Source organism: Ursus arctos, unplaced genomic scaffold (genome assembly GCF_023065955.2).
Source record: "Ursus arctos isolate Adak ecotype North America unplaced genomic scaffold, UrsArc2.0 scaffold_11, whole genome shotgun sequence".
Lineage (NCBI taxonomy): Eukaryota > Metazoa > Chordata > Mammalia > Carnivora > Ursidae > Ursus > Ursus arctos.
Window position 1 is genome coordinate 5917337 of NW_026622775.1, and position 26180 is coordinate 5943516.

Below are 26180 nucleotides of genomic sequence, written 5' to 3' on the forward strand. Positions count from 1 at the left end.
ATTTGCCAAAATTAAACATGCTATGATTTAAAAAGTCTAGTACTGCTGCAGAATGCGAACTGAGCAAATACAAGATGAACCTATAATCGAGAAAAATGTAACCCACTTCCCTTCAATTCTATTTTTCTAAATACTATTTTCTGAGAGAGCAATAGAAATGTACAGAGCAAAATGGACTCTTTTGCTTTTAAAGTCTTTACCACCACCCGCCCGACCTGGTTTGTTTAGTTGGTCATTTGGAACACTTAAATTTCTGAGCGTCCCATGGAACACAAATCCTGCAAATGTTACCTCACCAAAAATGTTCTCTCATCAACTCAATGTAGAAATCACTCAATAGTCTATCGTGTCTGGAGATTCACAATGTATGTTATCATCTGGAGGCTCTGAAAGAATGGATGGTAGTAAAAGAACATTCTTAATTTTCGCTAACCCAGCATTGCCTGCTCTGCAAGTATATCTACTAATACCCATGAATTGTACTTTAGGAAATACTGACGAGGGTTTTCATAACTACTTAACCCTTCGAGATTTCTCGTCTGCAGAGAATGGAGGCAGTGTCATTAGACATATGGACTTTGGACTCAGACAACTTGGGTACAAACTCCAATTCTTCCATTTGCCAACTGTGTGACTTGTTCAAGTGCCTTAACCTCTAAAAATGTCAGTCTTCCCATCTCTAAGATGGGCATCAAAATAGTCCCAATCTTACAGAGTTGTTGGGAAGACTCAGCTAATAACTTCTAAAATGTACTTAGCGTAGTGCCTGGCACATAGAAAGCCCTCGAAGTTTTGGTAATTATTATGGAACCGTTACCGTTAGAGATGGCTTGGGGGTCTACACCGTAGCTACTCATAAACATTCAGGTCGGTGCTGTGATTTCATCTTGCCCTTGTCATTCAGCGGCAACAGATTTACAAAGATAGTGGATCTCCCAAGAGGCCAGCTTTCGCATCTGGAATTTGCTGCAAACATGGTCTCCACATCAAAGTCTCAGGAAGCTGATCTCACTAGGAGGCCAACTGCAGAGATGAGTGTATCTACCCCAGTCTAGTTATCTAACCTAATGAGTTTATCTTCCTTGTCGTTCTGTCCTTTCAATCCTTTCCCTTTCTGCCTCTTTTTTTTTTTTTTCTTTTTTCTTTTTATGCTCCTCAGCTCCACGACCGCTTTGGCTAATTTCACGTTCCCTCCCTCTTCCATCCAGCATTTACCCAACTGATTCAGAGTCACTTGCTATGCTTTGCTAATCCGGCAATTCAACAAATATTTACTGAGTACCTAAGGGGTCCTTGAATTTATGTATCCCTTTGCACATCCAGCTCCAGGGTATGACTTTGGTAAAGGCAGAGCCTGAATGTGTTTGTGTAAAATGAGGGGAAAAACCGAAAAGAAAACACTTGGCTTCTTGGGCGAGCTACCTGATGAAACAGCTGAAATCCAAGAAGCCCTTTGGTTAAGAGAGAGAGAGCGTGTGAGCACAACAGGAAGAAGCCGTAGACCCAGTGGCAAAGGTTGAGTTTTTCTATTGCAAGCTCACTTCTTTCCCCGAATCCTCTCTCCCTGAAAGCTGCTGACAGGACTTTGGCAAGGGCTCATCCTCCCGCTCCCTGATAAGCTAAGCCCTATTTTATATTTAACTCAGTCCTGCGCAGGAGGGGCGGGGTGGGGATGCGTCCTTTATAAGGGGAGCTGTGACAGTGTTCTCGGCCGTCCTCTTCCCGGGGCTCAGCCTCCCCTCCCGAGCCCTTATCCCACCCCCTTATTTCCGCGTCCATCCTTGAGTGGCTGGTGGGGAACTTGAGCCGAGAGGAAAGACGCAGGGAGCCGGAGAGGGGTGTGGGAAAAACGCAAACAGGCTGCCAAGCCAGGGAATTCCTCCCAATTTGAAAAGGAAGTCAGCTGACTTTAGTTAGTTAGTTAGTTAGTTAAATTTAACATCCTTTTGTGTGTAGTATTTGACTTTGGAAACAAAAATGAACTTTGCGGAGGGAGAGGACGCTAAGAGATACTGCATTAAAACCAAACATGTAGCCATAATCTGTGCGGTGGTGGTGGGGGTAGGATTAATAGTAGGACTTTCCGTGGGCTTGACCAGGTCCAGCAGCTCCACCGGGGACGCCGGGCAGGGCCCAGCCCCGGCTCCTTCCCAGGTTCCTTCCCCTGAGATCCCTCCGGAGGACCAGGGGGTCTGCCCTGCCAGCGAAGATGAAAGTGGAGACTGGACAGACTTCAGGCTGCCGGACTTCATCAGCCCCGTGCACTATGACTTGGAGGTGAAGCCCCTGCTGGAGGAGGACACGTACACAGGCAGCGTGACCATCTCCATCAACGTGAGCGCGCCCACCCGGTACCTGTGGCTGCACCTGCGGGAGACCAGGATCACCCAGCTCCCCGAGCTCAAGAGGTCCTCCGGGGAGCAGGTGGAAGTCAGGCGGTGCTTCGAGTACAAAAAGCAGGAGTATGTGGTGATGGAGGCAGGAGAAGAGCTTGCAGCCAGCAGTGGCGAGGGCGCCTACCTCCTGACTATGAAGTTCGCCGGCTGGCTGAACGGCTCGCTCGTGGGATTTTATAGAACGACGTACGAGGAGAACGGACAAATCAAGTAAATATTCATTTTTGCTTTATTTACCCTCAGCTCACGTATTTGTTTTCCATTTCTCCTCCCTTTCCTTTTCACTTTCCACCTTTTAATTGTTTCATCGGTCTGATTATCTAAACTTGGTTTCAATTCTGCCTGTTCACCTGGGAAACGAAAACTCCTGCCCTGTGATATTTTCAAAGCCTATCAGAAAACTGAGAAGTACAGAGTGAGTTTCGTGGAGCCCAAAGAATCAGTTTAAGTCTTTAATTTCATCAGGAAAAAATCACAATGTACTACATCCTGTCAGAACGCAGAAACTGCTTGCAGAAACTACCTCTGATTTTAAAATCCATGTGTTTGGTAAATTTCATGGCCACGGTCTTGGGCTATATGACAATGATTTAAAAGTGAACTTTTAAAAATACATTGCACTAAATTTAAGTGAAAGTCAGTAAACGTCAATTATAATTTTGAGTATTTTATTGGAGAAGGGATATTGAAAGGGTATGTAAAATCCACAGAATTGTCTTTGTGTCTTTAGGAAGGAAGGCAGGAGTCTGTTTTTATCTAGTATGGCCAGACCATGTTCCACACATAAGCTTTTAGTAACCACTCACTGAGTTCACACATTAGTGGCGGCACACGGATGACTCTTTGGGCATATTGTCCATCACGCAATAAGCAATGGTAATGCTGAGCTTTTTGCAACATAACGCTATATTAAGTAATTAAGGATATAAAGATATATCAAGTAATTACTATATGTATTTTTGCATTTCTGAGTCTAGCAAAGATGGTTACTTGCTTTGGCCATCAATCAGATGCTATTACTATGTTAAGGGCATAAATTCTCTCAATGAATTAAAAAAAACTTCACTCTGTGCGTGTGGGCCTTGCATGAGGAAGGAAGGCTATACTGAGGCATCACTGAACTTGAAACTGCTTTGACCTTTGCTTATGTGGATTCTTGACAGGCAAATCATTAAGAAACCTTAGTGTCAGGGCGCCTGGGTGGCTCAGTCTTTAAGCGTCTGCCTTTGGCTCAGGGCGTGATCCTGGCATTCTGGGATCGAGCCCCACATCAGGCTCCTCCGCTGGGAGCCTGCTTCTTCCCCTCCCACTCCCCCTGCTTGTGTTCCCTCTCTCGCTGGCTGTCTCTATCTCTGTCAAATAAATAAATAAAATCTTAAAAAAAAAAAGAAAAGAAAAGAAACCTTAGTGTCACAGTTCACAAATAGGAGTCTGGGGCCAGGCCCTTGCATATCCCTTCTCTATGTTGTTTTAAGCATCTTACAGAGCAAAGTAAAGCTTTTGGTCAAAATTCTTCCTATTGTTTCTCAGAGGGACCCAGGGACTAAAATGGAATGTTTAACTATCCTTATATTACTGGGGGATACACTAATAAATTGAATAGAAATGGTAGTTTGAAAAAATATTTGAAGGGAGCATGCTCATAGACTGTATCTTAGTGTCACTGGCAGTAAAACAAGCTTCTTTATTGTGGACATATTTTTTCCTGTTTATAAAAATTAAAAATAAGGACAGCATGGAAAATTATAAAGAAGGAAAATCAAAAGAAACTATAAAGAGAAACTTCACATCCAGTGGTAACTTTGGTTACATGTTGATGAATATTTTTTTAGGCAATCAAATTATAATTATATAATGTCCATGTATCTATGTGCCTTTTTGACTTCATATAAGCATTTCCTCTCATTCTTCCATATTTTCAAGAATCTGATTTTAAACGTCTGTGCATGAATGCACTGCTATTTTTTAAGACCTATTTCCTAATACTGGATATTTAAATTGCTTTCAGTAGTTATTACAGTAAAAGAGTCAGAAAAGAACATAGCTGTAAGTAAACCTTTAAGCATATATCTGTTTATTTCCTTATGTTAGGATACATTCAATAAAATAGAATTGCTGGGTCAAAGAGTACAAATATATCAAGAAACTTCTAACATTTATTTTGTTTACTTCATAAATAACACACATTCATCCAGAAAACTTGGAAAGCAGAGAAAATTGTTATCACTGAAATATAGTCATTATTAATATTTAACAGATATTCTTTCAGTATTTTTTCTGAATACAGATAAAGATGGATCCATCTTTATCTAAGATAAAGTCTGTATCTGAATACAGATTACGTTGTACACTGTATTGTGTAACATGTTTTTAGAATATGTCAACTTGAACATGGTTTGGTAGATGATTTAATGGGTACATGATAGTCAGGTATATGGATATAATGTACTTTATTCCACTTTTCCATTACATTTGGGCATTTAAGTTTCTCCTACCTTTTTTTTACCTTTTTTATAAACACCTATAAAAATATAATAGCATCCTTATCAAATATGTATAACATTTTCTACTAATTCTGTAGGAAAATTCATAGGCAATCGGTCCACACTGTGTATGTGTGGGTGCATACATTTGTGCGTATGTTTACACATGTATACGTAAATATAACATGTGCAGGCTCCTGTGTGTGTCTCCAAACTGACTTTCAATAATATATCTCAAGTTACGTTTCCACAAATAGTGAATAAAAGTGCCTATTTCTTGAGCCCAATTTGGGAGGGAAAGGCATTATGTTTGGAAGAATATCCACCTTCAGAAGATTCTAGAAATTCATTAGTTGAGTTGAAAACAAGTCAAAGCTTTCAAGTGATTATTGCTAAGACTTTAAAATTGTTTCTTGGGTTGAGAAAACAGTAGAAACTTCATTCGAGTAAGACCACCAAAATACTATAAAAATTCTATGCACTACAGGAAGGCCAAAAAATACGGAACAAGATTCTGTAAGTTTCTCTTATGGACTTCATAAGTTTAAGAAAGCGTTATATTCTAAAATATATATTATTCATTTGCCTCTGGATTATTTTACTGTACCAGTTAAGTTTTACCATAAAGTATATACTTGAGAGCTGATATCCCGAAACTCGGCTGTCGTAATTGTTGGCAAATACCAAGTTAGAGCAAGACTGGTGAGAGAGGAGGGCTCATGTGGGTTGTCCTGGAGGACGGGTAATGCTGAGCTCGTCTGCTTTTCTTGGTGGCAGTTGAGGCTCTCACGTTACCCAGGAGGTTGCTGGTTCTGCCCTGTCTACGTGGTTTTGGAAAATTTCTGGCACATACTCAGTAACCTCATTTAGGCTAAATGGAACGCTTTTTGTTTTTCTTGTTATGAAATATTTCAAGCATAAAAGGAGAGTCCATTGTTCTTGTTTGTTTGTTTTTCCCCCAAGCCCATAAGTAACATTTTGACCATATGGGCCTATGGGGGTTCTCATCCACAGAGCCCGCAGAAGGACGCAGGAGTGAGTTCACTGGGAGCAGCACTGTTCTTTCATTTTATATAGCGAGCTGCAGAATATTTGATGCTGATACATTTTAAAATGCCATCATAGCAATACATTTTTAAGCAGGCAGACAAATTATATCTTCTGACTCTTCTGTCTTACTGTAAAATTTAATGCCAGGGCTGAATATTAGCAGTTGCATATTATCATTGGGATATTATTGCTGCGACCACAATGCAAACTAAACATGAGTGTGCGCAGTAGTAACCAAAGTGACTTGATTTCTGCAAATACAACCAGGACTTGAATGTGAACTTCACAGAGAGGAGTCAACCCTCTGGGCTTCTTTCCCTCAAAATTCAGAGGCAAGAGGAGAGTTGGAGAAGAAGGTAGAGCCAGTTTAGAGCTCCATGGCCGTGATATCCATATCATCTTGCTGAAGACCGGCTTGTAGTGAGGCTTAGGAGAAAAAGTGTGAGAAACTTAGAAGTCACTTTTCCTACTCTGATCTGTTCCTTATAATTGGAAGAAGCCACTTTTAAAAGGATTGGAGACTTTGGAGTGTTTTGCTGCCCACATCACCAATGCACTCCACGCTCTCACTGTGTTATGTAGCGTTTCCAGTTGCTCTCTTCCCAAGCAGAGTTTCCCTCTACTCACATCTCCAAAGTTTATTTTCTTTTCTCCAAGGGCAGCATTTCCTTGTCAGCATTTGAACTACCTTTACAGCATTTCCCGACTTGCTGTCCCCCAGAGTTCTAGTCGCATAGGATATTAATAGGTATTGCCAGAAAAAAAAAAAAAAAAGCAGGGGAGGGATTCTGTGGCCAAATTAGTTTGGGCAATAATAGTAATACAAAAATGATGTGTTTCTTTCTTTTTTTTTTTTAATAATGGGACTTCTCAAAGACTTTTACATAATAACATCCATTATGAACCTCTAGAGACTGCCATGAATCTCTGGAGCATGCAGCTTCCCAACTGTATCAGACTATGGAAACTTCCATAGGTGGGAGTTGGGCTGTCCCTCTCTTGTTCCCTAGTTAACACAGTGAGTACACATTTTCACATAGCCTCTCTCAGGACTAATGTCTTCTGGCACATGCTGGGATGTCCTGCAGAGCCCCAGCTCTTTTCCCATTGAGGAGTCCAATTTCCACCAATAACATCTCTATCTTCCCACTCTGTCAGGATGCACATTTTTCCTTGGTTCCTTTTCTCCCCATCTCATTGACTGGAAGAGCAATTGATAAAATCTTTTTTTTTTTTTTTTGGACTTGGGAATGCAGTCTTCATATTTTAAGGACTGAGAATCATTGGAATTAACAAGAATTACAACAAGAGTTTACAAGAGGGACAAACGGTTTCTAGTTTGGGTTTTCTGGGTATTTACAGCATTGCTAGGATTGAAGCTGAATTCTGATATAATGGTGGGATTGCAAAAGGCAAAAGCAAGTAAGAACATAAAAGAAGGTAAAAAAGGAAAGGCGCTAAGTCAGAAAAGCAGAGTGCAGAGAAGAAATTAGTTTGTAGGAGAGGTTTATATGAAGAGGCTACTAGAGATAACTCTGGAAAGCCTTTCGGGGAAAAGAAAGGAAGGGTAGCTAATGGCAGGCATGTAGGAAAAATTAAGTGGTGACTCTTTAGGTGGATGGTGAAGGAAAGAGCTAAATCCATGTGTGGGTATTTGGGAGATCGTGCGGTGATCCGAGGAAGAGAAGGTGGGGATCAGGTAGGACAGTGATTTCAGGACAGACAGAAGAGGACACAATGGAGAAAATAAGAGGTAACATGGTCAGGATTTGCAGACTGACCATGCGAAAGGGGTGAGTTAGTTACGGATATAGAATGTCCCAGATATCAGATCTGAGAGCTCACACATTTACCCTGATACTGGAAATAGAAGAGAAGAACCAAGTTTAGGAGGGAAGGTCATGAGTTTGTTGTCAGATGCCACTCACGCATCCAGGAGGACATGTCCAGTAAGCGTTTGGATAACTAAGTGTGAAGCACAAGGTTAGGGCTTATGAGAAAGACTAGGAGTTAAGTGAAAACATGGCGGGAAGGAAACCAGTGAGATGGTCTTAGTTAAGTCTGTGGGGGTATATTCTCACATGCAGGGATATGTATACTCATTTGTGGATTTAATCTTAAAATTTTGGCTGTATGTCTGTTTATTCATTATATTCTCAGATTGATATGTTGAGTTATCCATATACCCATTATCAATAAAGAAGAGATTTTTTTTGGTCTTGTTACGTGTTGCAGGAGGCATGGTAATCTCTTTTATTTTGGAAGCAAGGAAACAAAAGGAAACTTCACTTGACCTTGAATGGCTTCAACGTAGAAAAAAGCAACTGGGAAATAAATTTAAATAATTAACTGGTTCATTCAAACCACCATAAAAATATGCTGGAGTCTGGGGGCGCCTGGGTGGGTCAGTCGGTTAAGAGTCCAACTCTTGATTTTGGCTCAGGTCATGATCTCAGCGTCCTGGGATCGAGCTCCATGTCGGGCTCTCTGCTCAATGGGGAGTCTGCCCCTCCCCCAGCTCACACGCACTCTCTCTCTCTAAAATAAATAAATCCTTAAAAAAATACGTTAGAGTCTGAATAGTCGAGATGGCTTGTCTTGCACTGATCAGCTCCCCTACTTCATTCTGGAACCTTAGTCTGCACAGACTCTTAGCAGTTGTGGCTGCCTCCCCTGCATCAGATGGCCTTTGTTTAAGGTTTGCACCCAGACCTTGTCCTTTATTTTGCTGGTTTAAGTGACTAAATTGCTGAACATAGCCAGAGCGCCTTCATTGGAAACAGTGTGCCCGATGATTTATGAGGTAATCAAGTAATTCTTTTTAAAGTTGCTTCAGAGTGAACTGGTCTGTGGCTTGCACCCTCACCAACTCTTTCTCCAGCTTTCTATAAAGTCACCTTGGACTGATGTACTCAGAGAAGTCGGAGGGATTTCTTCCCTTTTGTAAATTAATAAGCTACACAGAATTGTATTTTTAATGTGCTGGGTCTAGTCAGTGACTTATTAACATGACATAGAGAGGCCCCTATGGAAAAACGGTTTAGCTCAGCACATTTGCCTGGGATTATAATTATTCAGGACAGGCTCAGGAGTCACTCCTGAACATACTGTGCTCTCGGCCAGGCTTTTTCCATTAATTTGCGGCACAACGCATCTGATTCTAAAAAGAAGTTTTAATCACCACAGAAAACCTCCCCGAAGAAGTTATGATCTAAAATTGTTTTGCATCTCATACACCTTGTTTTAAAATTTGCAAACATTTAGAAAACTTCAGTAACTTTGGAATTTAGCATATAGAGAGGGGCTTTTGAGTTACACCGGAGTTCATGAGAAAAAATCACAAGTTACCATTGAAAGATATCGTGATATTGCCTGAGTACTTTTGCTCCAGCACAGATACTCGTGTTTAATGGATGAATTTTGAAGTCTGTTCTTGAGGAAAGTGCATTCACAGAAAGCATAGTTAACCTTCTGGAGTTAAAGAAAATAGATGAGGTGTGACCTAATCCTATCATGTGAATGTGAAGGGAATTTCAAATATATTACTAGTGATCTACCCCTTCTCACCCCCACATAACCCTGTGAAGAGGCCAGACGTACTTTGGTAACCTGGTTTGACAGATCAGGGCACTAAGAATCAGTATGTTTTGTGATAGGCACAAAATCACACTTTAAAGGGCTGAAGTAGGATTGGAATCTAGGAATTTTTACTCTTAGAAGAGGGTTTTCCCTGGGGTGCCTGGATTAAGCGTCCAACTCCTGATCTCGGCTCAGGTCAGGATCTTGGGATCCCAGGATTGAGCCCCCGCATTGGGCTCCCTGCTCAGTGGGGAGTCTGCTTCTCCCTCTGCCCCTCCTCCCCCCCATTCGTGCACTCTCTCTTTCTCTCAGATAAATGAATAAAATCTTAAAAAAAGAAAAAAGAAGAAAAGAGTTTTCCCCTGAAATCATATTGGCTCTGCACCCTTAAAAAAAGAAAACGGGACATATCTGGTAGCCCTTCTGGTGGCGGAAAGCTGCTTTACCCACCTCACTTCACCTGCATCGATCGGTGTGACTGAGCTGGACTTGGTGTGATTTACGTTCCCCGCCCGACCACCGAGATGGACCGAACGCGTGACACAGCGGTACCAAGGCCGCTCTGTTCCATTGCCAAAGCAGGTTCCGAGCTGCTCTCATTGAGGGAGGCTACTTTGTGCACGCGCAGCCCAGCCTCCTTTAAAGAGAGAAGGTGAGGAACGACTGAACGTTGCCTCTGTCGGGCACTTGGGGGTATGAACCTGAGCTCCGAGCTGAGGCTGAAACAGAGCGTTGGGAACCCTACCAATGGCTATTGCTCAGGCAAGTGGAATCCCACTCCCTCCTCACCCTGACCCCCCACCCTCTCTCTCCCCCTCTCATGTGTGAGCAAGCACACATGCACATGCACACTCTCTCTCTCTCTCTCTCTCTTTCTCTCGCCTATTCCCAAATTAGTTAGCTGGCTTGTTCCTGAAGTGTAACTAAGCTGAAACATTCTTGCCGAGAGTGATTTTTCCTTTTCTTCTGCCTCTGGAAGAAATCAGAAGCCCGCAGAATTCGGAAGAAAAGGCAGCTGACTAAACATGGGGCTGGAGCTTGGTGGAGCTTATTGTAAAACCTTAGTACCCTGGGAAAGTGTGCAGGTTTCTTTATGTCCTGATGTGTTTGCAATTCTCCACAGTCTGCCCCGTGTTCGAAACTTCAATTGACTAAGCTGTTACCATCACAAAAACTAATCAGGAATGGCTCTACGGAAGAGTAAATTCTTGAGGCTTCTCTGGATAAGTTATCTTGAAAGAATTTCAAACTTAGAGAAAAATGACGAGAATAGTACAAAGAACTCCTAGAAACATTTTACTCGGATTCACCATTGTTAACATTTTGTCCTATTTCTCCTCTCACGCCTCGTCTCTTTGTCTCTCTCTCCCTTTAGAGTATTTGACACCTTATTTCCCTTTACATCTTAACATTCAGTATATATTTCCGAAGTACAGGGACGTTCTCCAACGTGACCCAGTGCGGATCTCTTATCAGCAGCTTACCGATTTCTTATCAGATCAGCTAATTCCTTATCAGCTTACTGATTTCTTATCAAAATCAGAAAATTTAACATTGATACCGTACAATTACCTAATCCACAGTCATAATCAAACTTTATCAGTTAACCCAAAGATGTCCTTCTGAGCTATTTTTTCTCAGTCCAGGATTGTCTGGATTCATGTATTGCCTTTAAGGTTATGCCTTTTTTAGATTCCTTCAAACTGGAATAGTCCCTTAGCCTTTCTTTGCCTTTCACAACCATGCTATTTTTTTTAATAATATATTTTTTATTATATTATGTTAGTCACCATACAGTACGTCGCTAGTTTTTGATGTAAAGTTCCATGATTCATTACTTGCGTGTAACACCCAGCACAGTACTCAGTACGCACCCTCCTTCATACCCATCACCGGCAACCTTGCTATTTTTGATGAGCACAGGCCAGTTATTTGGAGAATGTCCCTCAATTTTAGTATATCTGACTTTCCTCACGACTTAAAAATGCAAGTTAAGCAGTTTTTGTCAGGAAGTTCACAGAAGTGGCGCGGTGTCCCTCTCAGGAAGTCCTATCAGGAGACAGATAATGTTGGTCTGTACTGTGATTAGCGATGCTGCCGCTGATCACGTCGGTGGTGCCCGGTGGTTTCTCCGCTGTAAAGTCACAGCTTTTCTCCTTGTAAGTGATTTTCAGAGTGATTCTTTGAAACCATTCAGATACCCCTTTCTTCATCACACTGTTGCCCTCTTGTTTTGGAATCCACTGATGACTTTTCTCTTAAAATCACTAATAGTCAATCTACTGTAAACAAAACAAACAAAACCCAGCTTCCCCCCTCCCCAATATATATATTGGAGTAAGGATCCATGGATTCTTATTTTAGTCAATGGGTTATAATTTCATTATTTATTTTGACATTCTAATTCCCCCAGATTGGACCAGGGGTAGTCCACTCAAGCAGGCTTCTGTGTCCTTTGACCTGTTCCAATGATTCTTTGAGAACTTCCTTCCTTTGGAGAAAAGCAAGATGTTCCAGGATCATCTTGGACTTTTCCTGACTCATCACTGGAATCGGCCATTTCTCTAAGGAGTCTGGTTCCTTTCAGTGGGGAGTGGTATTTACAAATCATCATCTGAGAACTAGCTGTGCTCATTTGTGACAAGCTGGTCAGTGCTCCTAGTTCTGCTCAGCAGACAGAACTAGGAAATACGTGTCTCAGTCTGGATTTTTATAGCCATCTACCAATATCTACACAAAAAAATCGTTGAATTTACACCAAACCCGCAGTTGCAATTCCATATCAAGGGAACATTCTAGTCTTTCCCCTTTACAGGTTGTAACTCTCTTCCCCGACAGTGAGAAGCCTGCCTTCCATTATCCTCATTTTCTTTTTCACTTGCTCAAGCCTAGAATACAGAAAAGGTTGTTTCTGAATTGCTAACTGTACTCTACCGCAAAATACAACTCACTTGCTAGAACTTAATGTTCATTTACAATTACTTTTTGGTAAAATTAATACATGTTAAACACACAGATCTAATGGACACAATTCAATGAATTTTGACAAATGCATACACCTTTGTTACCCATACCCTTTATGAGATATAGATTTTTTTTTTTTCAATCATCCCAGCAAGTTCCCTCCCTCAGTCAGTTGTCTCCCAAAAGACAACTACTTTCTGGTTTTAATTCTAACAGATGAAGTTTCTTGGCTGAGCTTTTAGCAAGTAATTTTTATATCTAGAGGCTTTTTTAAAAGAAATTCAAAAATATTTTGATTTCTTCTAGGTGGATGTTGACCAATGGCATATTATTTCTTAGATAAATGAATTTATATAATACATCCTTGAACCAAAATAAAATGCAGACTCTTACCATGGCACCTGTTCAACAGCCAAATTCTTTTTTTGGCCCCAGTCCCTCTGGTTCACTGGACTTCAGCCGCCCTGGACACCTTTCTGGTCCTCAACCATGTTAAGTTCTTTTCCGCTCCAGCAACTGGGCCCTTGCTGTTCTCTCTGCTAGAACACATTTTTCTTGTGCTTACCCTGTCTGGCTTTTTCTCATCATTCAGATCTCAGCAAACCATTACTTACTCTCAGAGATCGTCCCTGACTATTTCACCTAATGGTGCTCACATTTTTTCCTAGATTATTCTCGTCTCTTCCCCTGTTTTATTTTCCATATACCTCTTATCACTCTCCTGATGTGTTTATTTACTCTTTGTTATTCCCTCAGCCCCTAGAATAATGCCTGGCAAATATGTTTGTGTGTGCGGTATGGGGACGGGGGAGGGGTATGGAAGGAAAGGGTTCGATAAATATCGGATGAAGGAAAGATCTAATGATTTAGCTTGGTATTCTTTTTGATATGCCTGAAGGACAAAATATTTTCCTTACCCAAATTGTTAATGAACATGTCGACATTGCTTTCTTTGTTTGCTGCTGCAAATTCCTCCTTTCTTTTCTAATTTTTACTTTGCTTACTCTTCTAATGACCAAATATACAATATCTTACTGTGATATAACTACGTGTAAAAATATTTTTTCTTTGATTTTTTTGAGCAGTTACTCAGAAAAAAAATATTATTTCCACTTTGAAATGATGGAAACATTAAACATTAACATTTTAATTTACACAGGCGTTTGTCTAGTTAGAGCCATAAAAAAATGCTGTCTCTTTTCAAAAGCAGGCTTTCAGCCCGGCCAAAGGTTGTTTCACCTGGGAGATTACTCAGAGCACTGCGTTTACGTGGAAATGCAATTGGAGTTTGTCCCTGGTGCAACATAAGTAAGAAAGAATGTGCCATGAGAGACAGGAGCTGGGGATTCTGGAAGATACTCCTCTGCTCTGTGACAGGACACAGCTGTTCCCTCTCACAAGGACAATTAGAAACAAGTCCTTGAGTTTGGCTTTGTGTTTATCTACTTGTTGCTCGATGGCTTTCGGGTGGGAAGAGTGATAGCTCGTAATTGGATTTATTTTTGCTTATCTACAGTTCACAGATTTTTAGTTATGGCACCAAAAAAAATCAAACGATTCATGTAAAAGATCTGAAGCAGTTTTCAGGTATTCATTTATTTGTTCACCTGAAAATTCCAGGAAAGACTTGGACAAGTATTTGATTGTTTTCTGGATGGAAGATCATTTTAAGAAATGCAGCATAATTATATAGTAGTTATAATTATATGCAGTTGTAATCACACAGTTGCCTTTTGTATAGGAATAGAAACACAGGGGTGGGCGCCTGGGTGGCTCAGTCAGTGAAGCGTCTGCCTTCGGCTCAGGTCATGATCCCAGGGTCCCGGGATCGAGCCCCACATCCAGCTCTCTGCTCAGTGGGGAGCCTGCTTCTCCCTCTCCCTCTGCCACTTTGCCTACTTGTTCTCTCTGTCTCTCTGTCAAATAAATAAATAAAGTCTCAAAAAAAAAAAAAAAGAAAGAAACACGGGCTGTCAGAAGAGGCGACATGTATTTTGTTTGTGTGTTTGTTTCTAAGGAGCATAGCGGCCACTGATCATGAACCAACAGATGCCAGAAAATCCTTCCCTTGTTTTGATGAGCCCAACAAAAAGGCAACTTACACAATATCCATCGTCCACCCCAAAGAATATCAGGCAGTTTCAAATATGCCAGTGGAGGTAAGTACTTAAAAAATTTTGTGTGTGTGTGTGCAGATGTCTATTTATAATATCAGGTAAGTTGTCTTCTTTTGCTATGAGGGAACCCACTGAATTCTAAAATTAAATGTGCTCTCCTAGTTCATTTAGAGGCTTGAAAACACATTTTGGCAATCTCTTTTCATTGAGTCCTCAAAGTCTTTAACCTAACATATCGTAGGTCAAAAAGCCATGGTTGGGCTCCGAACCAGAATGAATACAGTAGACACCACTCAGCTGGGCTCTGCTTAACTGGAAGGACGCCCTAGTTAGGACGGATGAATGACAAACTCAACGAATTAGAGACTTAAAAATTTTCCTGGGCCCGGTCACTGTTCTTGGTTTTCAGTTGAATATAAGCCCAGAGCTACTGCAAAAAAAACCCAAACCATCACTTAACTATTGGAGCACAGAAGCCAACTCCAGGAAAGCCCATGCCCATAGAGTTTCTAGTAAACAAGTAGTCCTCATGAAACGCTGACAAAAATATAGGCTCCAGTAAGTTCTGTCTATAATTACTGGCGTAAGACTTTTTCCCGTCACCACTCCTCAACCACAGAACGGGTAATGCAGCTAAAGTGTCATTACCTAAAGTCGAGGGTTATTGTACCTTCTACATATAATAAATGCACATATATTCACATGTAAAAAGGTCGGGCTCATCCTTAAATATAATTGTCATCTACCTAATACTAGAAAAACACCCTGCCTACATTATATCTCCCATCTTTCTGATCCACCATCTGAAATGTCGTCATTGAAATTCATCCCTTTTAATGATAATTATTCCTCCAAACAGCAAGAGCAAAAGAAAACAAATCAAAGTTTTAAGAGGGTTAAAAAAATAAATTGTCGTCAGCCATCTGGGCCTCACAAGGTGAATTCGTTTATCAATTTGTTTTCTTCTGGTGTTGGTCACCTGACCCATGGAGTTTTGACTGGAGAAGAAAGAGGGGAGGATACACTTCAAGTCTGACCCACTAATCTAGAAGACTGGGTCAGGGTAAAAGGCCCTTTGAATGTTCCGTCTGGAAGGAGGAGGGCAGGTGGGAAGGGAGAGGATGCAAACCTCAGCAGCCTCTGCTTTAGACCTCCCAGATGACCTTTGCATTTTGCAGAGAATATTTCCTCACCCATCACTCATTCCAGACAATAGTCCCAGAAGAGGGAGAAATTCTGGGTCTTTAGGAGGTCAAAATTGACACTGCCCATTCTTACTGTAGAGTAACTTTCTCTCCCAAAACTGGCACTTGTGGCTGGCTTGTCAAGGAGCATCGATTCTAGTCCAGCCTTCCTCACTTAATCCCCTGTGAAGGCTTCCCAGCATCCCCCAGTGGGGACTTACTGGGAGGCTGCAGGGCCCATGGAAGTTGTTAAACAATGGGAGCAGGAGTCGGGCAAGTATCCACGCATGGAGTAGGACCGGTGATTGGCAGCGAGGAAGGCAAAGCTGGCACGGACAGCAAACTGGACAGGTGGAATCGGTAGTGACATCAAGGAATGAAATCCTTCTCTCTGGCCCTGGTAAGCAGGGCAGTGACTTTAGTGATGATACCTTGGCTCTTTGATGGGAGACCCCAGTGATGGAAAAGAGAACCCAGCATCCCGCTGTACCCGTACAGCGACTGCCCTCCCGCGGCCCTATCTGCTCCGCTCTTCCTGAGAGCATGAAGCTTTTCTTCACTGACGGAGCCGGTCTCCCCTCAAATATCAGGGTCAGGATCGTGTATTCAACATAGAAAGACAAATTCCTACGTCACAAAGTTGTATCTTTCCTTGGGAAACCTCACACGATGTATAGTTGAATCACTCTTTCACAGGACGAAAAATAAATGCCTTTCCTTCAGTCTTTTTCTTTTATCGCCATTCAGGGGTAAAAAGAAATGTTATCCCTAAGCTCTGACAAACCGGACTGAAAAGCCAGGGTTGGAGAAATCATTTGTTTGTCTTGTACCTGATTGATCTTTTGATAAACAAAAGACGATCTTTTGTTTCCAATAGAAAGAAGAGTCGGTGGATGATAAATGGAATAGAACAACTTTCGAGAAGTCTGTCCCTATGAGCACCTACCTGGTGTGCTTCGCCGTACATCAATTCGACCGCGTTGAGAGGCTATCAAAGCGAGGAATACCTGTGAGTCCCATTATATTTTTAAAAATTTCCTACCTATGCATTTGTGATTAATTTTCTATGTTTTTTTTTAAGATTTTATTTATTTATTCGACAGAGATAGAGACAGCCAGCGAGAGAGGGAGCACAAGCAGGGGAAGTGGGAGAGGAAGAAGCAGGCTCATAGCGGAGGAGCCTGATGTGGGGCTCGATCCCAGAACTCCGGGATCACACCCTGAGCCAAAGGGAGACGCTTAACTGCTGTGCCACCCAGGTGCCCCAATTTTCTATGTTTTTTGAATAGTTTTTCTCCTCATGTAACAGACTGGGAAAGCCCATTAGTTCTCAGCGTCCGTGAGCAATGTAGGACATCATAAGCTAAAAGGACACATGTGAAAAATAAACAGACATGACCAACATAGGAATGACTAGTTTTGGATTATTTCAAAAGGAAAATTCACTATAAAAAGAAAGTGAGCTCCTAAGTACATCAGCACAAGTATATTAAAATATCTGAGCATGCCCTGTTTCGTGAAGTGATTGAATATGTGTGGGTGGCGTCCTGGACGGAGACCAGAGAGGGAGGAAGAGGCCACAGGAAGATGAGTTTTCGATGCCATTCCTCTACGTAATTCAAAATAAGACAACAACAAAGTGTCAAAAAACAGTTTTAAAAGTGTAAGAGATAAAAAAAAAACTTTTTAAAATCAAGATGCTCAGGGTGCTGGGTGGTGGCTCAGTCAGTTAAGCGTCTGCCTTCAGCTCGGGTCCTGATGCCAGGGTCCTGGGATGGAGGGTCCTGGTTCAAGGCCCGAGGACCGGCTCTCTGCTCAGTGGGGAGTCTGCTTCTCCCTCTGCCCCTCCCCTTGTTCATGCTCTCTCTCTCTCTCTCTCAAGTAAATAAATACAATCTTGGAAAATAAAATAAAATAAATAAAATTAAGATGACCAGTTCAATAATTTTCTTTTGAAAACACAAATACTTTCACCTAATTGGTCTTCTCATTTTGGAGTCTCCCATTTACCTTCTGCCCTAAACACTTGCTTAATCTTTTGGTTAGTCCACCTCTGTGCTATAGAAATACAACTTTCTAAGGAAAACAATCATCGCTCCTATTTTACAGATGAGAGAATTGAAATTTAATATGTGTAAGTAATTTGCTCAAGATCACCCGGGTGGCAAGTGGTGGACACTCAGATTCTTTCCAAATACCGTACCTGGCTAAACCTTCTGAAATATGATATTCTAAAAATACCTTTACCTTTTTACCAATCACTGGAAGGAAGGGATGAATTCCTGTATTTCCTGTGAAACTACCTCCGAGGACATTTGCCTTAGTGTTGGCTAGTAGGAGTCAAGCGTGGTGACCAGCGTGCTGCCTGTACTGTGTCCCGATTATAGCGAATGGGGGAAAGTCCTGAGACCTTTTCAAAGGGGCTATAGATCATGACGACTTCGGTCTTCGGTCGTCCCTTATTACGTGTTGCTTTGATGTGACCTTCAGTCATGGTAGAGCACTGCCGGGGCTCAGAGATGATATTAGATGTAAAAAAGAAATGCCGCTGGAAAGAGGAGATTGTGTTTCTGTGCTGTGCTGAACGTCACCGCTGGCGCTCCTCCCGCGTTGTACGGAGGGGAAAGCATTAGCCCGGCTTCTGCTCTCTTCCCGTCTCATATCAGTCAAAGAATTTTCATCTGAAGGTGCTTTCTTCATGCCCCACAGTTCAGTTGCATGAATGTCTTTCATGGTGTGCAAGTGTTTTCCACACCAATTTTTAAACATGATGCTTATGTTTGGGACAAGTTTTTTATTTTGGGTAGAAATGCCAAGGCAAAACAGAAAGCTTAAACAATTCACTAATGATGACATAATTTCCTAAATAAACACCATGCAACCAACCAAGCAGCAAAATGACAGGGTACTTGGAGTTATTTCCCACAGTGACAGGGAGTTTGCATTTCCAATGTGACTCTATCACCTGGTCCTCTGACCAAGGACACTTATTTGTAAGGTGGTGACACTGGCTGGTTGAGTCATTAGAGCCTGTACCAGTTAGTTAGCTGAGCTCCAGTGATGGATTTTATTTAAGGGTTTGGATGACATAATGGAAAATATAATTTGGCAAAAGATCCCAATGTCCTTTCAGTGGTAAATGTTTCTTAACTATCAGAGCTGAGCACATAACATCCTATCGTCCATTTGGCGACGTTTTCACCATTTGGGTGGGAAATGAGTATGGTCGTCATATATTGCTCTCGGTCATCTATCTGATCAGAGAGCAGCAGAAAGCCACAATCTTTTTGGACAATTCTCAGAGACTCTGGGGCAGGGGAAGTCAGTGAAAGTGAGCCATGGAGCTTAGCAAAGTAGATGCCCTTCCCTCTACCCCGTCTACAGAAGACAGGCAAGCAGATTTTGCCCTCCTGCAAAACCTGGTAGGGCTATTTTCTACAAAAGGTGAACAGACCCTCAGAAAACTTTTAAGGCATCTAATGTGAATGTCAATTTATGGTAAATTCTGCCTCATTGGCATTTGAGAGGTTCCCTGCCTGGCTTTTCCTACCCACTCCCTCTAAATTGAAATCTAACAGTTAGCACTCAAGCACAGACGCCCCAGTACAGTTTCCCGCTCCAGAAAGAATGACAGGGAAACCAACCTACTTAAATCTACCTAAATGTGACATCAGCGGGAACGCAAACCAGCCTCAGTGCTGCATTCTTAGAGCTGAACAGACAACTTAAGATAAACAGGTGTATGAAGAAAGCAACATAAAGGAGAAAATCCAAGACAAACAAAAACACAGTGGGGGCAAATAGTAATAATTGGGTAAAGTAAAGAGAATTCCAAAAAAAAGCCATAAAAAATTAAACTTTCTCACGCATACAACCTTCAATTATTGCCCTCAGAGATTCAAGAAGATATGATCACGATAAAATAGAAAGAAAGCTACGAGCAAACAATCAGAAATCAGTAGCCAGAGTTTAGAAACATGATCTCCAAAGCATAACCTGGCCCCACCCCCCAGGACCCTGCTACCAAGTACCAATTAGCCTATGGCTTCAGTTCTGCCCACTGCTCTGTATTTTTATCAAGTCCACGGAGATTTTATTTAGAGTCCTAGTATGTCTTGTGGGTTTTCCATTTTTACATTGCATCTGTCATTCCTGTATGTGGGGCCACCTCCCATCTTCAAGTTACTGTACCATCTTGACCCAAAGTTCCTGTATTTCTATTTCAGTTTAAAAAAAAAAGAAAAGAAAAGAAACTGGGTAGTTTTTCTGTAAGACAACACTTTCAATAGAACTTTCGTGAACCAAAAGACCATTCTTTTTTTTTTTTTTTTTTGGATTTTATGTATTTATTTTAAAGAGAGAGAGTGTGTGTGCACAGTAAAGGGAGGGACAGAAAGAGAGGGAGACGGACGAGCGGACTCCCCGGGAGTCCGACTCGTGGCTTGATCCCAGGACCCTGAGATCAGACACTTACGTAACTGACAACCACCCAGGTGCCCCCAAAGACCATTCTTATTCACTTTGCTTCTGACAGTATTATTCTGGTACATTAATCATTTGCTATTCACAATCAGATTATACTGTGCAATCAAGAATCAGTAGCACCCTGATTAAACTCTCTGGGGGGTGTTGGGCATTCTGGCAGTAGTTCCTTTGTATCAGTAGACATGGAATCCAGACCTATGTTCTTCTTGTTTACCTGAGATTGCACAGCGGATATTAGTAGTTGAACCATTCATTATGCTTAAAATGTCCTTGTTGCTCATGAGAAAAAATTAGATTAGAGGACTCATCCCAAAAAACTGTGAAGAAGAAAGGTAACTGATGGGGCTCCTGGGTGGCACAGCGGTTAAGCGTCTGCCTTCGGCTCAGGGCGTGATCCCATCGTTGTGGGATCGAGCCCCACGTCAGGCTCCTCCGCTGTGAGCCTGCTTCTTCCTCTCCCACTCCCCCTGCTTGTGTTCCCTCTCTCGCTGGCTGTCTCTATCTCTGTCGAATAAATAAATAAAATCTTTAAAAAAAAAAAAAAAAGAAGAAAGGTAACTGAGTTTGAAAGGTAGCTCAAAAGACTTTAAAGTTTAACTCTGTATATTTCCTTGTTTGTACATTATTTGCATTGTATTTTAATTCAGTCCTGAAAAAAACAGAATAACTTGAAGGGTTACTCCAAGTAATTTAGCAACAATTGAGGCCAGCCGTTGATGGAAAGACTTAACTCTGTTGATAAGAAATATCCTGAGGCCTTTTTCAGGTTTTGTTGATTGTTCAAGGGTTTTAAAGTAAATACAATTTTCAGGTACTTATCCAAAGAAAATGAAAACACGAACTCGAAAAGATACATGCACACTTATGTTCATTGCAGCTTTATTTACAGTAGCCAAGATATAGAAACAACTTAAGTGTCCATTGATGGATAAATGGATAATTACACACACACACACAGGACTATTATTCAGCCATTAAAGAATGAAATAGTGCCATTTGTGACAACATAGGTGGGTCTTAAGTGCTAAGTGAAATAAGACAAAGAAAGACAAATACTGTATGAGTTCACTTACATGTGGAAACTAAAAAACTAACAAAACAAAAATAAAAATAAACCCAAAAAACAGGTTCATAGACACAGAGAACATATTGGTGGTTGCCAGAGGTGGGGTGTGTGGGGGTTGGTACAATGGGTGAAGAGGGTCAGAAGATACAAACTTCCAGTTATAAAATAAATAAGTTATGGGCATGAAAAAATAAAAGAAAAGAAATGAAATGAAATCACTGAATTCCACTCAAGAAAAACAAAAATTTAAAAACCTGATCACTACAAAATGTGGAGATTATATGACTTCCCAGTTAAATGAATTAACTCCTGAATTATCAATAAAATGCACTTGTATTGTTTTTATAGGAGTCAGATTATGGGAAATAACGTCCTTGATAAAAATTTCATTAACCTGATAGGTTAGTTCAAAGTTTTCCATTGAGCTATATTGCATTCTGTTTTCAAATCCAGAACAACATGGATTATGAATATATTTTTCAGTTTTAAAATTTATAGGTTTAATACATATAAATTATAGAAAATTTGGACCAAAAAAAGCAGGTAGAAAAAAGAAAAGTCACCCATATTACCATATATAAAATCATTCTAAGTTATTAGCTTTGTGAAGTACATTTGACCTATAACCTCAGTAATTTTGCCAGAATTTTTAGTTTTGCACTGGTCTTCCAGGAATCAAATTCAGGACAAGTTATATGGTAAGGGTGATCCTGTTTCTGAGAAACAGTAAGTTCTAATTAAGGCTTGGATTTCTTTGGATATTTGACCTCTGTCTTTTGTAAAGAAGGGTGTGCAAAAAGGAGCAGATACCTTGCTGGAGATTATTTCAACTCCAGTCATATTCTCCTTGGCTTTCATGATCAGGGGGAGGAAGTTGAGGGGGACTGCTCAGTAAGAGAGTGCTGGTATGACCCACTGAATTAGGTTTATAGTATAACCATATTAATTTGATTAATTTGGTAAGAGAGATTATACTGTGCTTGCTTGAATAGTTGCACTGGAATTATACCTTTAAATGAATCCTTCCTACCTGCCTATGTCTTCTTACTTGCTTCTGGCTTGGTGCATTATTTGTCCGGATTGGAAAGATTGGTTGAGGGCAGGAAACAGGTGTATTGTGGTTTTGTTTGTTTGTTTTTTTTAATAAGATTTTTTTTAGAGCAATTTTTGTTTTTCTGCCATGGATTTTAATTTATGCATTCCCCTATATGGAAATAGTCTTATTAGAAATAAGTTCCATTGTTTTAATACTCAGATATGTTTTTAAACTTATTTTGAAATAATTTTAGATTTACAGGGATTGCAAAGATACAACAGAGTCCCTATGTGACATTCACCCAAGTTTCGCCAAAGTTAACATCTTACAAAACCATTTATCATGCATTCATCAAAACTAAGAAATGAATTTTGTACAAAACTATTAACTAGACTACAGACTTTCTTTGACTTTCACCAGTTTTTCCACTAATGTGCTTTTTCTGTTCCAGGACCCAATAGATGATACCACAGTAGTCATGATGTCTCCTTAATTTTGTCCAGTCTGTGGCATTTTCTCAGTCCTTCCTTTTTTTAAACGATATGGATACTTCCGAAGAGTACTGGTCAGATATTTTGTACAACGTCCCTCAAGTTGAGTCTGTCTGATGTTTTCTCATGATTACAGTGGGGTTTTGGATTTGGAGGACAAATACCACAGAGATAAGGTACCCCTCTCACTAGATCATATCGGGGGTACATGCTATCAACACAACTTATTACTGGCGAGGCTAACTTCAATCACTTGGTTAAAGTGATGTCTGGTAGGTTTCTGTAGCATAAATTACTGTTTTTCTTTTCCATGTCCTGTCTGTTATAAGCAATCACTAAGTACAGCCCACCCCCAAGAGGAAAGCGATTAAGCCCCACTTCCTGGAGGAAGGACTATCAGAGAATTTATGGAGATACGGCCACCTCAGTGATGAATAAATATTTATAGGGAGAGATAACTAAAGGTTATGAACCTATCCTAGTTCTCCCTAAGGGTTTGACCACTCATTGTTAAGAGCTTTTTAAAAAGAATTCATTTCTTTACTGGAAAGGCTATTCTAAATTTGTGGCTCTTAACCTTCCCTAAAAGAATGTATTCAATTCAGGAAGCCATAAAGGATCGCTAATGATTTGTATTCTGTATTTAAATTTACAACAACGTAAACATACTATGAATTTAAAAATACATAAAATTCTAGGAGGTAAGTTAGGCTTTTTAAATGTTTGGCTTTTGTTCTAAAAAAAATTCTACTGCGGTAATAATAATCATCAAGCCTCAAACAACTTCAATTTTGACTCCAATGAAAAGTAAGCTTCGAACAAACCCTTCGTGTAACCCTTCGAACGCTGCTGGGTTGTTTCTCAAACAGTACCTCCCAGCAGCTGAGTTCTAAACTCGGACTCTGGCCACATTTGAACCTACAAAGCCATGGCAGAAAATAGTCCTTAGTCACCCATGATTCGAGCCAGGGCTTTGCATATTTATGATAATTTGTCTGTGGGGATGGGGCAAGCTCAAACGTAGGAAGAGTACACCACATTGCTGGGATCAGGCAGCCTAAACAAAACTTGACAAATACCGATGGTATCACTACTCTTTTCTGCCGAGTATTCTTCCGCCACGGCTCTTCTTACTTCTGCCGAGTATTCTTCCGCCACGGCTCTGCCTACTTCTGCCGAGTATTCTTCCGCCACGGCTCTGCCTACTTCTGCCGAGTATTCTTCCGCCACGGCTCTGCCTACTTCTGCCGAGTATTCTTCCGCCACGGCTCTGTCTACTTCTGCCGGGTATTCTTCCGCCACGGCTCCGCCTACTTCTGGAAGAACATTTGGAGGAATATAGACTCACGCAATTAAACACATTGACAGGATGTGTAGTAACACCAACTGTGTACCTTTAGTACACGTTTCTGGACTTAAAAATGATAAGAGACTTATTTTTCTCTTTCTCATCCTGGCTCCGCCAGCAATGGTAACGAAACAACTAGTCAGGTTGTTATGAGCTTTTTAAAAAGGTTAAGTAGCCTTCTTGAGCCCCGACCAGGTGCACAGGGAGGACGCTGAGCCCCGAAAGGAACGAAAGATGCTAAGATAACTGTGCTTCAGTTGAGATGTAAGCAGGTGGTCACCACTGTCCAGTGTCACGCAAGTGGGTTTTCAGGTCTTCGCTGGTCATGCTCTTTCGATGCCAAAGACCTCACCTTGTGTTTTAGGGGCTCCGTGGAGGTCCAGGGCCCTATAAAGGGGTATGTCTATTTGGAGCAGTTCAGATAAGACTCTTTAAAACCTCAAGAGATGAACTGGTGCTAAACCTGTGAAATGATGGACAGCAGAAAGGCAGGCCGTTGCCGATAGGTCAAGTATATGTAATTTAGAAAATATAAATAATAGAGAAGCTGTTACGAGTAATGCTGGGACAAGAGGTGTACACAGGTAAGCAAGAGACTTACATTCCTGGGCCATTCCTGGGCAAACCTGGATGGCGCGCTCACCTTTATCGATAGAAAACACTCAACAGACAAGGACAGTAGGACACGAAGTGAGAGCACCGCTCACCTGTAGCACTCCCAGGTGGTGGTGGGAACCCTGCAGGCATTGGCTGGGCTTCTAACCACGGCAGTGGTGACAGTGGTGGCTCGCAGTCGGCTCAGGCTGATGCCTCTCTGTTCAGAGGGTCTTTCTGTGCTCAGTGCCTTCACCTCTGACCCTAACGTGCCCTCCCACAGTCTTGGCCCATCAGCCTCACTACCCCTTTCCTGGTGCGGGTAATTCTCATGTAGTTTTTTGAGGGAGAGCTCGACCTTCCCCCAGGGTTCTCTTTCCAATCTATTGTTACAGCATAAATTCTGCAGTTTGCTTTTTTCTTGGCCTTCTGCTTTTATTTCCAAAAGCCTTTCTAACCAGGCCTTGGCACATCGAAAGGTTTTGGCTTTCACATTTATTGTGTGGGCATGAAAAGTCTATTTTGGCAGTCAAACACTTTTTACTTGTTTTTCTCCCTGTATTGTCCTAATGTCCCTAATGGTAACGTGGCTATCACTCACATAGAAGGAAGTTCAGACAAAGAAAATCAGTTCAGACAAAGAAAAGGTTAATAATTCAATGTATTATCTGCAATGATACCAGTGTTCTCGATGGGACGCATTAAACTCTTCCAGGTCAAGCACTGCCATATGCACTAGCTTATTCAATGCTCCCAGAAACTCCATGAGCTAGGGGCTGTGGTTATCTTGAATTTGCAACCAGAGAAAGTCAGGTTTCACTCTTAGAGTAGAGAGGAGACAGGATGATACAGTAAAAACCACCAACTGGATCCTTAGTTTCACTCAACTTCTTGGAAAATGCATATCACTGTTCACAAAGAGAACAAGAACAGTGAGAAAACGTATCACCTATCCTGGTAACTGAAAAAACCAAACCCGAACCCCAAATAAACCTCGAAGAATGTTGGGATGGTAGTTGAGTGACTTGTGTTGCCTTTGGAGACGAAGATGAACACATGTTAATCTTGCAAATAAAGCAAGAATGTCAACTACCCAGTGGATGTGGGGACAGTGAGCCAGCTCTGGTAATTTCAGGGATGCTCTTTCAGTACTTGGCCTTTAAATTCTTGGATCTTTCTACTGTTTTTCACATCTAAGAAAAAGATGGCTCGAGATGTGTGCCTAAGAGAACACCAAAACTAGCAATGCTTTTGGAATAATAAAGGAAGAAAGTAGGCATAATTTCTCTTTCTGTTTTCCTTTTTATAAATGATGAGTCAATGGTTTCAGTTAGGAAGACAGGCTTGGATTTACCGAATAACTGCATATTTTGCTTTACTTGAGGGT

General features: G+C 41.2%; 1 protein-coding gene across 1 annotated transcript in view; it reads left to right on the forward strand.

The window, feature by feature from the left end:
• The first annotated feature begins 1516 nt into the window (after window positions 1-1516).
• Window positions 1517-26180, forward strand: part of ENPEP (glutamyl aminopeptidase) — an 82035-nt gene continuing 57371 nt past the window's right edge. The window contains exons 1-3 of the mRNA XM_026499187.4: window positions 1517-2606; window positions 14490-14631; window positions 16651-16782. Coding sequence (XP_026354972.1) covers window positions 1978-2606; window positions 14490-14631; window positions 16651-16782 — 903 coding nt within the window. The 5' untranslated portion in view covers window positions 1517-1977. The remainder of the gene's footprint in view (window positions 2607-14489; window positions 14632-16650; window positions 16783-26180) is intronic.